This window comes from Passer montanus, unplaced genomic scaffold (genome assembly GCF_014805655.1).
Source record: "Passer montanus isolate IOZ18808 unplaced genomic scaffold, ASM1480565v1 scaffold7, whole genome shotgun sequence".
NCBI lineage: Eukaryota > Metazoa > Chordata > Aves > Passeriformes > Passeridae > Passer > Passer montanus.
Genome location: NW_024372147.1, coordinates 1,524,068 through 1,536,764, shown reverse-complemented (window position 1 = coordinate 1,536,764; position 12,697 = coordinate 1,524,068). Strand labels below are relative to the sequence as shown.

The following is a 12,697-nucleotide window of genomic DNA, read 5'->3' as shown; positions in this document are numbered from 1 at the left end:
ATCAAAGCTGATTTAAAAACAGATCTTACACGCTCCTTACATATATGTGTTTAACTTTCAGAAGTGAAATTAGTATAGCACAATTAAATGCATGTGAAAGCATTTTGTCAAAGTAATAGCAAGGATCTGGGAAGCCATACCTTTCAGTAATACTGCACTGCATTGCTACTGAGATATGAGTCAATCTGAATACATTTCTTGGTGGGGCCCGTTTTTTTTTTCGGAAAGAACAGAGTAATGAGTACTGACTACCTTCACAATCTGCAAAACGTAACTGTGTCCAGTTCAGCTCTCCTAAAAGTAAGTGTGGTTTTCATGGATGGAGGTGGAAACAAGTGGGACTCTCTTGATTTTTTTCTTCCCAAATGTCAGCTCCTTGGCTCCCAGCACCCATCATCTCTGTGCCGCTGGCTGCTCTGTACTGTGCCAGCTGTCCCTTCCATTGCATCAGCTCTTGGCCCTGCTTCCTCACCTCTCCATTTTTTTTTTTACAGAGAATAACTTTAGATCTCTTTCCCCCTGCTGTCCAGAATCACAGAACAGATAAAGTTAGATGGGACCACAGGGAACTTCCCTGTTCAAGCAGGGTTATCCTTGTGCACATTCCACATGGATGTGTCCAGTCAGTTCTTGAATATCTTCAGTGAAGGAGACCCCACAACCTCTCTGGACAACCTGCTCACCTGCCCACAGCAAAGGAGTTCTTCCTCATGTTAAGGTGGAAGTCCTGTGCATCAGTTTGTGCCCATTGCCTCCTGTTCTATTGCTCGGCACCACCTGGTTCCATCCTCTGACGCCTTCCCTTCAGGTATTTATACACATTGATACGGTCCCCTGTCAGTCATCTCTTCTCGGCATTGAACAGGCCCAGCTCCCTCAGCCTGCCCTCACAAAAGAAACGCCCTCAAGGCCCCTCACCTGCCCCCCAGCCCTGCGCTGGAGCTCCAAGAGCTCCAAGCACCCTCCCTCCTCCTGAGGCGGCCGGCACCGCACGCAGCACCACCGCGCAGCCCGGCCGCCGCGACATCTCGCGATACTTCCCGCCGGCGCCGCTGAGCACAGAGCGCCGCGGCAACGCACATCTCGCGATACCGGCGCGGCCGCTGCCGGCGCCAGGCGGGGCGGGGCCAGGCCGAGGCACGGCCGCGGGGCCCGAGNGCCCCGGGGGCTCCCTCGGCGCCCGCACCGCCGTGACCCGCCCGGCGGAGGGTCCCCAGCCTGCCGGCGCCGGTCCGCCCCCGGTGCCTCCGCCCGCGGGCACCGTCGGGCTTTGCACGGCCAAAAGTTAAAATGGGTGGTGATGGTGTCCCAGGTAAGCGTCTTCCTCCTCTACAATATCCTCGAATTCTGTTTTTACAGTAATTTGTTAGAGCGTAAAATAAAAATAAAAAAATAAAAAAAAAAACCCAAAAAAACCGAAAGGGAAACGAAGCCTTTCACTCTAAATTAAGTGGTCAACCCTCACTAGTTAGAAAGTGTTAGAAAAAATTCGACATAATTTCATAGAGGAGTAGCGGTCGAAGGGAACTACTGTGTGACAGGAGGCCATTACCACCATGCTTTAGTGCAGTTAATGTTGGCAGTAGCACATTCTTTTCCACCTGTAGTAAAAGGCGTAAGTACAGGTAAGCATCTTAAATACCAGTTTTCATCATTGGTGGCAAGTGTACTATATCCATTCTAGGAAGCTATGTGAGATAATTTTCTTTGTTTTTAAAGACTGTTCCAAATGAATTATGGTTCTAATTCAAAAGTCAGAACTTGGTGAATCAGGCTAGTTAAACTAAGCAGTGCATGCTTTGGCTTTAATAGCATTATTTTCTAGCCTTTTGCAGCAATGGTGTCCTTAATACCATTTTATGCCTCAGCCTTTTTCTCATTCTGTTCCCTTCTTCTCACTAAGTTCGGAGTTTAGTATAATTTATTCCAACTTGCACCTGAACTCTAGTTGTGAGGACCCATATGCAACTCCTTAGCCTCAAATAAAACTTAGTTAAAAACAAAACTGTCATTTTAAATCATGGTTTTAACTTGTGAGTTTCTGAACATGTTGCATGTCCCTTCACTACTGTAGAAAAAAAGGAATTACAGAAGTGTTCTGCTATTTTAACTTTGATTTGCATATATAACAGTGTGCTGTATATAGCTGGTTTCAGTTTTTCAGTTTTGGTTCCTGTTCTTATGAAGTTGCAGAAAGAAGTTAATTTACTCATCTTTTTGTGTTGAGATGAGAGATGTGTACAAATGCCATGAACTTTATGGATTATTTATGTATGATTTGTTGAATAGACAGCCTGTACTTCACCCTTTGCCTCAGGAAGGTACATTTGAGCTTCAAGTCTTTGAGAAGATCTGAGGGAGTGGCTGAGGGTCTTGGAGCAGCTTATGTAGCAGGTCACGGGGTGTGGGGCTGAACACCAAGTAAGGATGATGGGGCCTTTATTAAAGAGATCTGCAAAATGGTGAACCGAATGGGGAGGCTTGGGTTTATGACCTTGTTAGTATGAGACCTAGTGGGCCATCAGTTTGGGTCTTTGGATCGAAGTTCATGTCAGGCAAAAAGTATGACATCTATCCAGAGCAGACCCACAATATTTTTAGTCAGAAGTAACCAAAATCTGGAAATCTGCATGCATTGAAGGGTGAGTGGAGTTACTTGAAAGAGAGCAGTCTGCTGATATTTACTAAACAAACAAACCACCTGTGGCCTATGAAATCTCTGTAACTAAAAGAGTAGAGGCCAAATAATTTTGGAATAAGGCTTGTACTGTTTTTATTGTTACCTGCACATCAGCTTAGGGCCAATGCTGGCTGCAGAATAGTGGGCTTGGCTAAATGGCTGCTTTTGTTTTCTCTAAGTGTATGTTATTATGTATGTGAGTTAAATACATTATGCGTGTACATTAAATCAATTTAGTAAATGAATTATGGTTATCATTGGTTTAACTAATTTATTGTGAACATCAGTCCTTAAGCATATGCTTCCAGGTGCTCAGAACTTGGTGAGGAGAGCCAGTCTTCTTGCAGTTTTTACACAGAGACATTAAAATAGGTGAAGGTGGAGTTTCTTGCCTTCAGAGCTTTTTTCCTTACCTCTGAAAAGTGTCTGGGTTCATGTGTCCAGGAATGTATACCACCACTGCTCACAGAATAATGAATACTTGCTCTGGTGGAAGATTCTCCCTGGATCACTCCTTCCTATAAAAAAAGTGCATCTCACAGTAATTGATAATAGATAAGAAACAATAAAGGTTCTGAAATGAATCATGTATCCCTTTGTTTTGGGATGACTGAGCAGGGGAAGATTAGAAATTGTTTCTGCAAACTTGAAAAGAACAGCCCTTTTTCTCCGAGTTCAGATTTGGAAAACTTTGTGTGCAGCCATTATTTGTGAGGTCTTTTTACTGTGAAGAGTGAAGACCTTGTTGTTTTTTTTTTTAGTAGAGGTATTGTATTATTTTTCATTGCCAGTGTGATGTGGGGTCTTTCCACTTTGATATATACTGCTGTGTTTGCATCTGTGAAGCCACTGTGTTAACTTAATGCATTGGAATCTGTATTTTGCTTTTTTTTTTCTATACACCTTCTGTTATTTCTCAAATAGTGGTGTTAGAGCAACTATCATTTTATGTCTTGCTGTAAACAGTAACTGCTATTTTGATTCTACCTTCAATAAAGTGTTTGTATGTAGTTGTATGCATTCTGTAAACTAAATTTTTATCCATTGCTTGAATAGTGAAGAAGTTAAATACTTTGTCTATCAGGCCAGTTTATCACTACGTGTGGTTTTGGTTTTCTTTTCAGTAGATCATTGGCGTATTGGGGAGAAATGCCTTGCTCCTTGTTTTGAAAATGGAAAACTTCATGAAGGAACAATAACTTCTCTTGAAACGGACAAGAATGGAAAATCATTTGCTGTTGTATCATTCTTGGAGTCTGAAGAAAGGAAAATACTAATAACAAAACTTTGTAAAGTCAAAGACAGTAGAGGACCCTGGAAAAGCTTAATATTTGATGAGGGTGATCTGGAAAAGCCATATTTTCCTGACAAAAATCTTCCATCTCCTGGAGTTGCTTTTAAATTATCGGACAATGGTGATTTTATCCCGTATACAATTAACAGATACCTGCGTGATTATCAAAGGGAAGGAGCCCAGTTTCTGTATAGACACTATGCTAATAAAAGAGGGTGTATTCTTGGAGATGATATGGGCCTTGGAAAGACAATACAGGTATTCTTTTTGTTTGTTACAGTGGGAGAATATAGTATTTTCTGGGATCTGTAAATCTTTTTTGAAAAGCATTGTATATATGAAGTTTAGACCTCCCTCTGCTCTTGCAGAGATGGTTGAGCAGGACATGATGTCCAGGACAGCACTCAGAGCCAGGAGTGCGTTGCTGATTTAAGACTCATTCCTTACAGGCCATAAAATTGGGATGTGACTCCTTTTAGTATAAGCATGAGTAATTATGATAGTTAAAATGTTGGTGGTTAAATTTACTTTGAGGATTGCTACCTGCCTATCATGAAAGCAATTTGCACTGGAGAACACTAAAATAACTTGACACCCTTATCTGACTCTTGCTTTTAAAATACCTTTTTCTTTTTTTCCTGTAAACAAATAGTTTCACTGTTCTGGGAATGCAAAAGAGCTGACACTTTCACTCTCATCTCTGGAAATAGTGCTTTCATATTCCATGCTACTTCCATCCCTCTTTTCGCCCCTCTGCTCCACTCTTCTGAGACCCCACCTGGAGGAGTGCATCCAACTCTAGGGTTCCTAGCACAGGAAGGATATGGACTAGTTAGAGTAGGTCCAGAGGAAGCCACTACGTGTTCCAAGGGATTGAGCACCTCTCCTATGAAGACAGGTGGAGAGATTTGAGGCAGTTCTGCCCAGAGAAGAGAAGGCTCTTGGAGGACTCATTACGACCTTCCAGTAACCTTTGTGTTCAAACCAGGTTGGATGGGGGCCTGAGCAATATGGTCTAATGAATGGCATCATTGCCTTTGGCATAGATTGGAACTAGGTGATCTTTAAGGTTCCTTCTAACCCTTACTGTTTTATGATTCTGTGATCTTGTGTATTTTTTATTAAACCCAGTGTTTGTGTTCAAGTTCAGCTTGGGAAGGGTAGTTCAGTGGATATGAAGTAAAATGGTAGAATTCACTTGTTTAGAAAAGGTTAGTACATACGAGAAAATAAATCTAAAAACTTCATTGAATAACTTATATAGTCATAGAAAAAAGTTATCTCATGATTGTCAGTTGGCTGAAGCTTACTGTTTTTGAATTATAGGATGGTTCATGAGATAAAAGCTTTTCTAGAAATCCTTTGAATTTTAATGTTCTTTGTATTTCTGAACTGATTTTTGCTTTAAATATCCCAACCATATGGTTCCTTCATATCAAGTTGAAGTTTAGGTGAAGGCAAATAAAATAATGTTGTTCCTTAGTGTGGTTACAGTAAACTAGTTTACGCTCAAGGCATTTAGGTCGCTTCTTGCTTTATCTATAAGAGCCAAAGATTTTTGATTATGAGTTGCTGTTTCACTGCCTTATCTACTCTTAGAAATTTGTGATGCAAATTCTACCAAGAATAGAGAATGTGGAAAAGACATAGAGATTTATTGTTCAGTTGAATTTGATTCTAATTTTCAAAGGATTTAAAAGTAAAAGTGATTAGTTAAACAACATGTACAAACTGGCAGTTCATCTCAACCTCAGTTTATGAGATATTATGTATAAAAATGTTTGGGTTACTTTTATTCTACATACCTTTCTTTCACTCTGTGGCCCTACCTATGATAGATTTCTTCTCTCCTCTGTCCATCCAACTACTCTTTTAGGCAGTTCTGCCCAGAGAAGAGAAGGCTCTTGGAGGACTCATTACGACCTTCCAGTAACCTTTGTGTTCAAACCAGGTTGGATGGGGGCCTGAGCAATATGGTCTAATGAATGGCATCATTGCCTTTGGCATAGATTGGAACTAGGTGATCTTTAAGGTTCCTTCCAACCCTTACTGTTTTATGATTCTGTGATCTTGTGTATTTTTTATTAAACCCAGTGTTTGTGTTCAAGTTCAGCTTGGGAAGGGTAGTTCAGTGGATATGAAGTAAAATGGTAGAATTCACTTGTTTAGAAAAGGTTAGTACATACGAGAAAATAAATCTAAAAACTTCATTGAATAACTTATATAGTCATAGAAAAAAGTTATCTCATGATTGTCAGTTGGCTGAAGCTTACTGTTTTTGAATTATAGGATGGTTCATGAGATAAAAGCTTTTCTAGAAATCCTTTGAATTTTAATGTTCTTTGTATTTCTGAACTGATTTTTGCTTTAAATATCCCAACCATATGGTTCCTTCATATCAAGTTGAAGTTTAGGTGAAGGCAAATAAAATAATGTTGTTCCTTAGTGTGGTTACAGTAAACTAGTTTACGCTCAAGGCATTTAGGTCGCTTCTTGCTTTATCTATAAGAGCCAAAGATTTTTGATTATGAGTTGCTGTTTCACTGCCTTATCTACTCTTAGAAATTTGTGATGCAAATTCTACCAAGAATAGAGAATGTGGAAAAGACATAGAGATTTATTGTTCAGTTGAATTTGATTCTAATTTTCAAAGGATTTAAAAGTAAAAGGGATTAGTTAGACAACATGTACAAACTGTCAGTTCATCTCAACCTCAGTTTATGAGATATTATCTATAAAAATGTTTGGGTTACTTTTATTCTACATACCTTTCTTTCACTCTGTGGCCCTACCTATGATAGATTTCTTCTCTCCTCTGTCCATCCAACTACTCTTTTCAGGGAGGTATTTTTTCTGCACTCTGCTCTCCTGGCTAGCTCCTTCTCTCCATAATTAGAGGGAGTAAGTTCTTTTTTTGGACATCAGCAGTTGGTAGCTTTACCTCTGTCCTGCTATGAGCAGCTGTGTAGCAGCTGCAAAAAGGAAGTGGCTGGAGCTAGCTGCTCTGAGTAAAAGGGGTCTGTTGGGATTTCAAAAGAAGCGCACCTCTCTGATGATGCAACTGATCCTTGCTGCTACTTAGTCCTTGGATACCATTTATCCAAAGCAAATTTTGAATTTGCATGTTCTCGACAGATCTTTCTCTGCCTTCTTCCTGTTTTGGATTATGATAGGAGCAGTTTGGAATAGCTTGTGCTGGGATGTTTGTCCTTGCTGTGGTGTATTGTAATAAATGTGTTCTTTTAATTACCTTGACTGGTTTGAGGCAGATGAGAGAATATAGCACAAAAGAAGAAAAATTGTTTTGATGTCAACAACAGGAATTTGAAGGAATGAAACATACAGAAAAAGATATATTAGTAAAAAACAAACCTGTAGGATAAGCCTCTTCTTCCTTTTGCTGAAATAACATTGAGAGGATAGTTAGAGGATATCTGTTCCTTCTGTTTTCTCATCTGAAATTCAAGTACCCTGAAAAGGAGCAGTGTTGCAAGACAAGCCTCATCCATTTTTTTTCTGACTCATTCATACTCTCCTGTGTATTTTTGTGACATTTCCACTTAAAGAATAAAAGTGAGATAGAGCAATTAATTGCTCTTATTAGTTCAAGGAGTTCTTGGAAATCCAAGGGAGGGAGGGTCCCATTTTAAAACCAGATTTATTTAAAGCCAATAAACACCCCCTGCCTGCACCCCTTAGAAAAAATCTCTCCCCCCCCACCAAATCAAACCACCTTCCAGAGTCCTATCCAGGATTTTGTCCTAAATGTTTATTTTTTGTGGAATTCATTCAATTTCTTATTGTACATAGTCACTGAGAATTGTTTTCTTTTTCAAGGTCATTTCATTTTTGGCTGCAGTGTTGCACAAAAAGGGAACACGTGAGGATATTGAAAATAATATGCCGGAGTTTTTACTGCGGACAATGAAAAAGGGCTCAGATTGTAACCCCAGGAAGGTACAACTTTTAGTGATACTAGCTTAAAGATTTTGATGAAAGGCAGTACTTGGATTTGTTTGTTTGTTCTAGGAGTTTACGTACATTAATTTTTAAAATTCAGCTGCTGAAGTAGGATTTCATGCCTTTCCTAGTAGTAGTGTTTGAGAAGCCTTCAGTTTTCCAGACTGCCATAGTGCTCTCTCTAGTTTTTACTGTCTAATCTCTTACTACTGTTCATCTGCACTAATGGAAAACATTTGGAGGTGTCTGGGTTAGATTTGTGACTAGAGTACATTGAAAAGCCCATGTCAGTGAGTAGAAAATTAGTGTTGTGTGATGATATTTTTAAAGTAAAAAAAGCATCTGTGCCTGTAATAACAGGGTATTTATTTAATTAAGACGAATCCATATGTTTGGAAAGTATTGCTAATATCCTTGTGATGTCCTGTGTTTTCTTGATTGACTGTTGTGTTAGAAGTAAGTCTGATAATATAGGTAATGGAATATAGTGACAGCAAATAAAAGATACATGTAAAAGTTTTGTGTGAATAAGATAAATCTGAAGATTGTTTTAATTTTACCCATTACAGAAATCATGTGATTTCTATTTTCCATTGTTATTTTTATTTTGCTGCAATACTAAGAGAATTTGACTGGCATATGACAGTCATACAGCCAGCTATGACTGTAGCTGTGTAAATAATGGATATATGTTCCTCAGGAAATACAGAGGAACTGGTAAAGGGATGGCACTTTTTGTGCAAAGAAACAGGAAAGGTTCTGACTCTGACTGTGTGTGAGGGAAGAATGTCGCTTTGAGGACATTTAATGTTGAAAGAGGTCACAGAGAGGTTGTAGACCCCATCCATCCTTATACTGTTTTGAAGACTTCAGTTGGCTAAGCCTGGGTTTGAAGTCAGTGTTGCCACTGCTTTGACTATAAAGTTGGACTGAAAATGTCCCAAGGTCACTTTGTACCTCTTTGATTTTATTATCCTGTCATACTAAGTGAATTGTATGAGCTGTCCTGATTTTTTTAACTCTTTTCAGGACTATCTGTTTTCAAGTCACATGATGACTTGACTAAATAGATTTGAGGAAGCTGCTTACCCTCTTAATCCTTTTATTTTTTTCCATTTGTAAAACATTTTATGGTATACAGATGCTATGACAATGCAAAATGATAGTGTTTCACATCTTACTGCATTTGTTAAAAGTATAATTTAAGTAAGTAGTGCTTTTAGTATTTAATTTTTGTATGACAGTATTTTTCTGCTGTATTATATACATACTCAGGGTAAACTGATTACTTTTGAATTTATATTAACTTTAGATATTTTCCATATATCCTTTGAAATGGCAGAATTAAACAGTGAGACTGCTCAGACCAGTAAAATAGCCAAGATCTTGACTTGTGTTATTGAGAAATTGCTGTGTTGTGGTTTTTCTAGTGATACTATAATATATATTTGTTTTCAGATTTTCCTCATAGTGGCCCCTCTTTCAGTGCTTTATAACTGGAAGGATGAATTGGACACATGGGGATACTTTAAAGTCTCTGTCTTACATGGCAGCAAAAAAGATGATGACATGAATCGCATCAAGCAAGGGAAGTTTGAAGTTGCTCTCACAACTTATGAGATACTTCGCCTGTATTTGGATGAATTTAACAGGTAATAGTTTTAATATGTTTTTGTACACACTGAATTTTAACTGTCTAATTGTGCATTGTTCTCTTCAAGGACTTTTTTCTATACAACATATGTGCTGTTAAATCCATTGACTCACGTGCGGCAGAGAAGAATCCCTGTACTATTGAATTTATTGTGCACTACTGAATTTAACCTGTCCAGTTCTGGTGGGTTGACCTTGGCTGGACACCAGGTTCTCACCAAGCCACTCTATCAGTCCCTTCCCAGCTGGACAGGGAAGAGAAATTAACACGTCTTTAGTTGAGATAAGGCAGTTTATTAAAGCAAAAGCAAAAGTTTATGTATGCACAAACAAAGAGAAGAAAAGATTTATTTTCTGCTTCCCAGAAGTGTTGAGCCACTTCCCAGGAGATGGTACTTTCACACACGTAGCAGTTGCTCTGGAAGGCAAACATCATAAATAGCAAATGCCCCATTCTTCCTCCTTTCCTTAGCTTTATATCTGAGCTGATAAATGTAAGATCAGTTATCCCTTGGTGGGTTTGTGTCAACTGGCCAAATTTTGTTCCTCCCAGGATCTTACCTATTCCACATCTACTGATGTGGGGGGAATGTTGAGAGACAGTGCTGATGCTCTGCCAGCACTGCTCAGCAGTAGCCAAAGCACTGGTGTGTTAAAAACACCTTTCCTACTACCCACAGACCAGTGAGAGCTGCTGTGGGAAAATTATCCATCTCAGCCAAACTCAATACAACTGTCTTTGTAATGGGGACACTTGGTAGCAGTAAGTGCTTGAATAGTTCTCGTAAAGCCAGTCTTTGTTGGTAACAGAGTTATGAAATGTTCTCTGAAAGATAGAGGAATTTCCTGCCTGAAACCTGATGACTTCTAAAAGATATATAGAGGGTATTTCTGTCTGTCAGTGTAAGGAGAACAATCACCTGGAATTTTTAGCAAATGCTCAAAAAGGTATTTTCCTTGTTATTTGCTCTTTTCACCAGCTTGATGAGATTATTGAACCTTAAAAGCTTTGAGATTTAAAACCACACATTTGTCATCCAATCCTAAAGGTCCTTTTCCCCTATGTTATTTTGGAAGTAGGGTACGAATTGTGTCTATGGCTGGTGGTAGCAGCCTGCCCTCAGCAGCTGATATAAGTGGATCTGCAGATGTTGGCATTTCAGGTGTCGGGAAAGGTCCAGGCCCCAGAGAGTACCTTAGCTGCCTGGAGATCCATCATCAAGAGAATCACATCTTAATTTCTGTGCTTAGGTCTGAAGTACAGAGAGTAGAGAAGTACAGATAGAAAAGTTGTTATCACTATATGTGTTCTTTCTGAGGAACTTCTCATGCTTGATCATGGAATAGACTGTGGTCAGGAAATAGGTGCCTGTGTGGAGCAGATCTAATGTGTGACTGCCTGCAAATACATTTCTTCAGTGCGCAGATTATCAAACTGTTTCTGCAGAGGATGTGACTGGATGGGCCTGTGATCTCAACACCAGAAGAAGCTTTGACTCTTGCTTCACTACAGTAATGGATTGGCTTCAAAAGCTGCTCTTGAGTAATTAGCTGTCAGGAATAAGAATAAAGAATATGCTCATTTGTGCATGTAAATCAGTATAAGAGATTTAATTGACAGGAGCTAGGATATGAGCATCTGTTAGACTTACAAGAAACTCCAATTTTTAGCATATTTTGGGAATATAGGAACTTGAATATGAATGAATGTATTTAGTGATTAGCAAAAATGCCACAAGATCAGCCTTCATTAATGAACTAAATGCAGCTTGCTCAGGAGACATGCTTTCTACTAAACATCTCTAAATATGTCTGTTTCAGCTTTTTGCAGCATATCAATTTGGATATGGTTGTGTTCTGAAATATTAATGTATATAAAGTGAATCATAGAGGTAGTAAATCTCTTCCTAGGAACTTGAAGACTTTATTATTATCTCAGTATACAGGTCATTCTACTCCTAAGTTTTTTTCTTGAACTGACTGCAAAATATCTTTTGGTCATTGCTTATAGCTACATTCCTTGTCATCACAATCCCAAAAAATTAAAATTCCTCTGCTATATTGGTATTGTATGTGTATTCTTGAGTGATACCTCATTATAGAAAACTGTGCAGATTAAAATGTTTTCAGTTCACTGGTGCTTGCCTTGGATAATTTTTGTTGGTAAAATGAAGTATACCTATGTTAAGCATAGTTTACCTTCAGAGACTTACTTATTTTTTATAAATCTTAATTATGAGTAGAGTCAATTTTAGTGAGATATGCTGGATTCATTGGTCCACGGATTGAAAGCTTCTTTGTTCACAGAAAGGATTTGATACAGGTAACAGTAGCTCATTTATTTGATGATGTAGTTTAGCCGTGATGTTCAACTATGTTAATGGAATTTACTAAAGAAACCATATAGGGAAGTGAAGTGATATAATATAAAAAACCAGGGAAATCAAAAAGTAATAATGTGTTATAATACAATCACAGCTAGTTGTGTGGCTGACTTCACTTTTTGTATGTATGTGGGGTGATGGGAGAAGTCAATTAATGAAATCTTTTTTTGATCTGCAGTATAGAGTGGTCTGCTGTGATAGTGGACGAAGCACATAGAATCAAGAATCCAAAGGCTCAAATAACTCAAACCATGAAGTCATTAAAATGCAGTGTTCGCATAGGTCTTACTGGAACCATTCTTCAAAACAATATGAAGGAACTTTGGTGTGTTATGGACTGGTAAATATTATTTTTTATGTTTAAGCACTTCTGTGTGTTGACTGTGCAGTGGGGTTGGGGCAGGACTGGATGGTATGGATCCATCTGTGTTATAAAAAAACAACAACAAAATACAACCCTGAACTTCAAAACACCTGCTTTTTTTTGAGAATGTAACTTACTGGGGAGGTATTTTACAGTTACTTAATACATTTGGAGTTCATCCCAGCTGGCTTCTTTGGGGAATTTGGGAAGTAGTCAAAATTTTACCATATTACCCTTTTTTTGTTTCTTTTTCTTTTTTTTTTTTTTCCTTTTCCTGTAGGGACACTCTTTTTTTCTTCTGTCCTTCACCCAGTAGATAGGAAATCATTACACAACCTTGACCATGATAGTGCCTTTGCTCT

The 12,697-nt window shown here is 38.7% G+C and overlaps 1 protein-coding gene across 7 annotated transcripts in view; it reads left to right on the top strand.

The window, feature by feature from the left end:
• Positions 1-1,142: 1,142 nt before the first annotated feature.
• ERCC6L2 (ERCC excision repair 6 like 2) overlaps positions 1,143-12,697 on the top strand; it is a 53,540-nt gene continuing 41,985 nt past the window's right edge. For all 7 annotated transcript variants that reach the window (XR_005629890.1, XR_005629891.1, XR_005629892.1 and 4 more), the window contains exons 1-5: positions 1,143-1,312; positions 3,805-4,232; positions 7,812-7,931; positions 9,393-9,586; positions 12,150-12,311. Coding sequence is in view for 4 of the 7 variants with exons in the window: in XM_039729735.1 (XP_039585669.1) it covers positions 1,291-1,312; positions 3,805-4,232; positions 7,812-7,931; positions 9,393-9,586; positions 12,150-12,311 (926 nt within the window). In the remaining 3 variants the exon portion in view is untranslated. The remainder of the gene's footprint in view (positions 1,313-3,804; positions 4,233-7,811; positions 7,932-9,392; positions 9,587-12,149; positions 12,312-12,697) is intronic.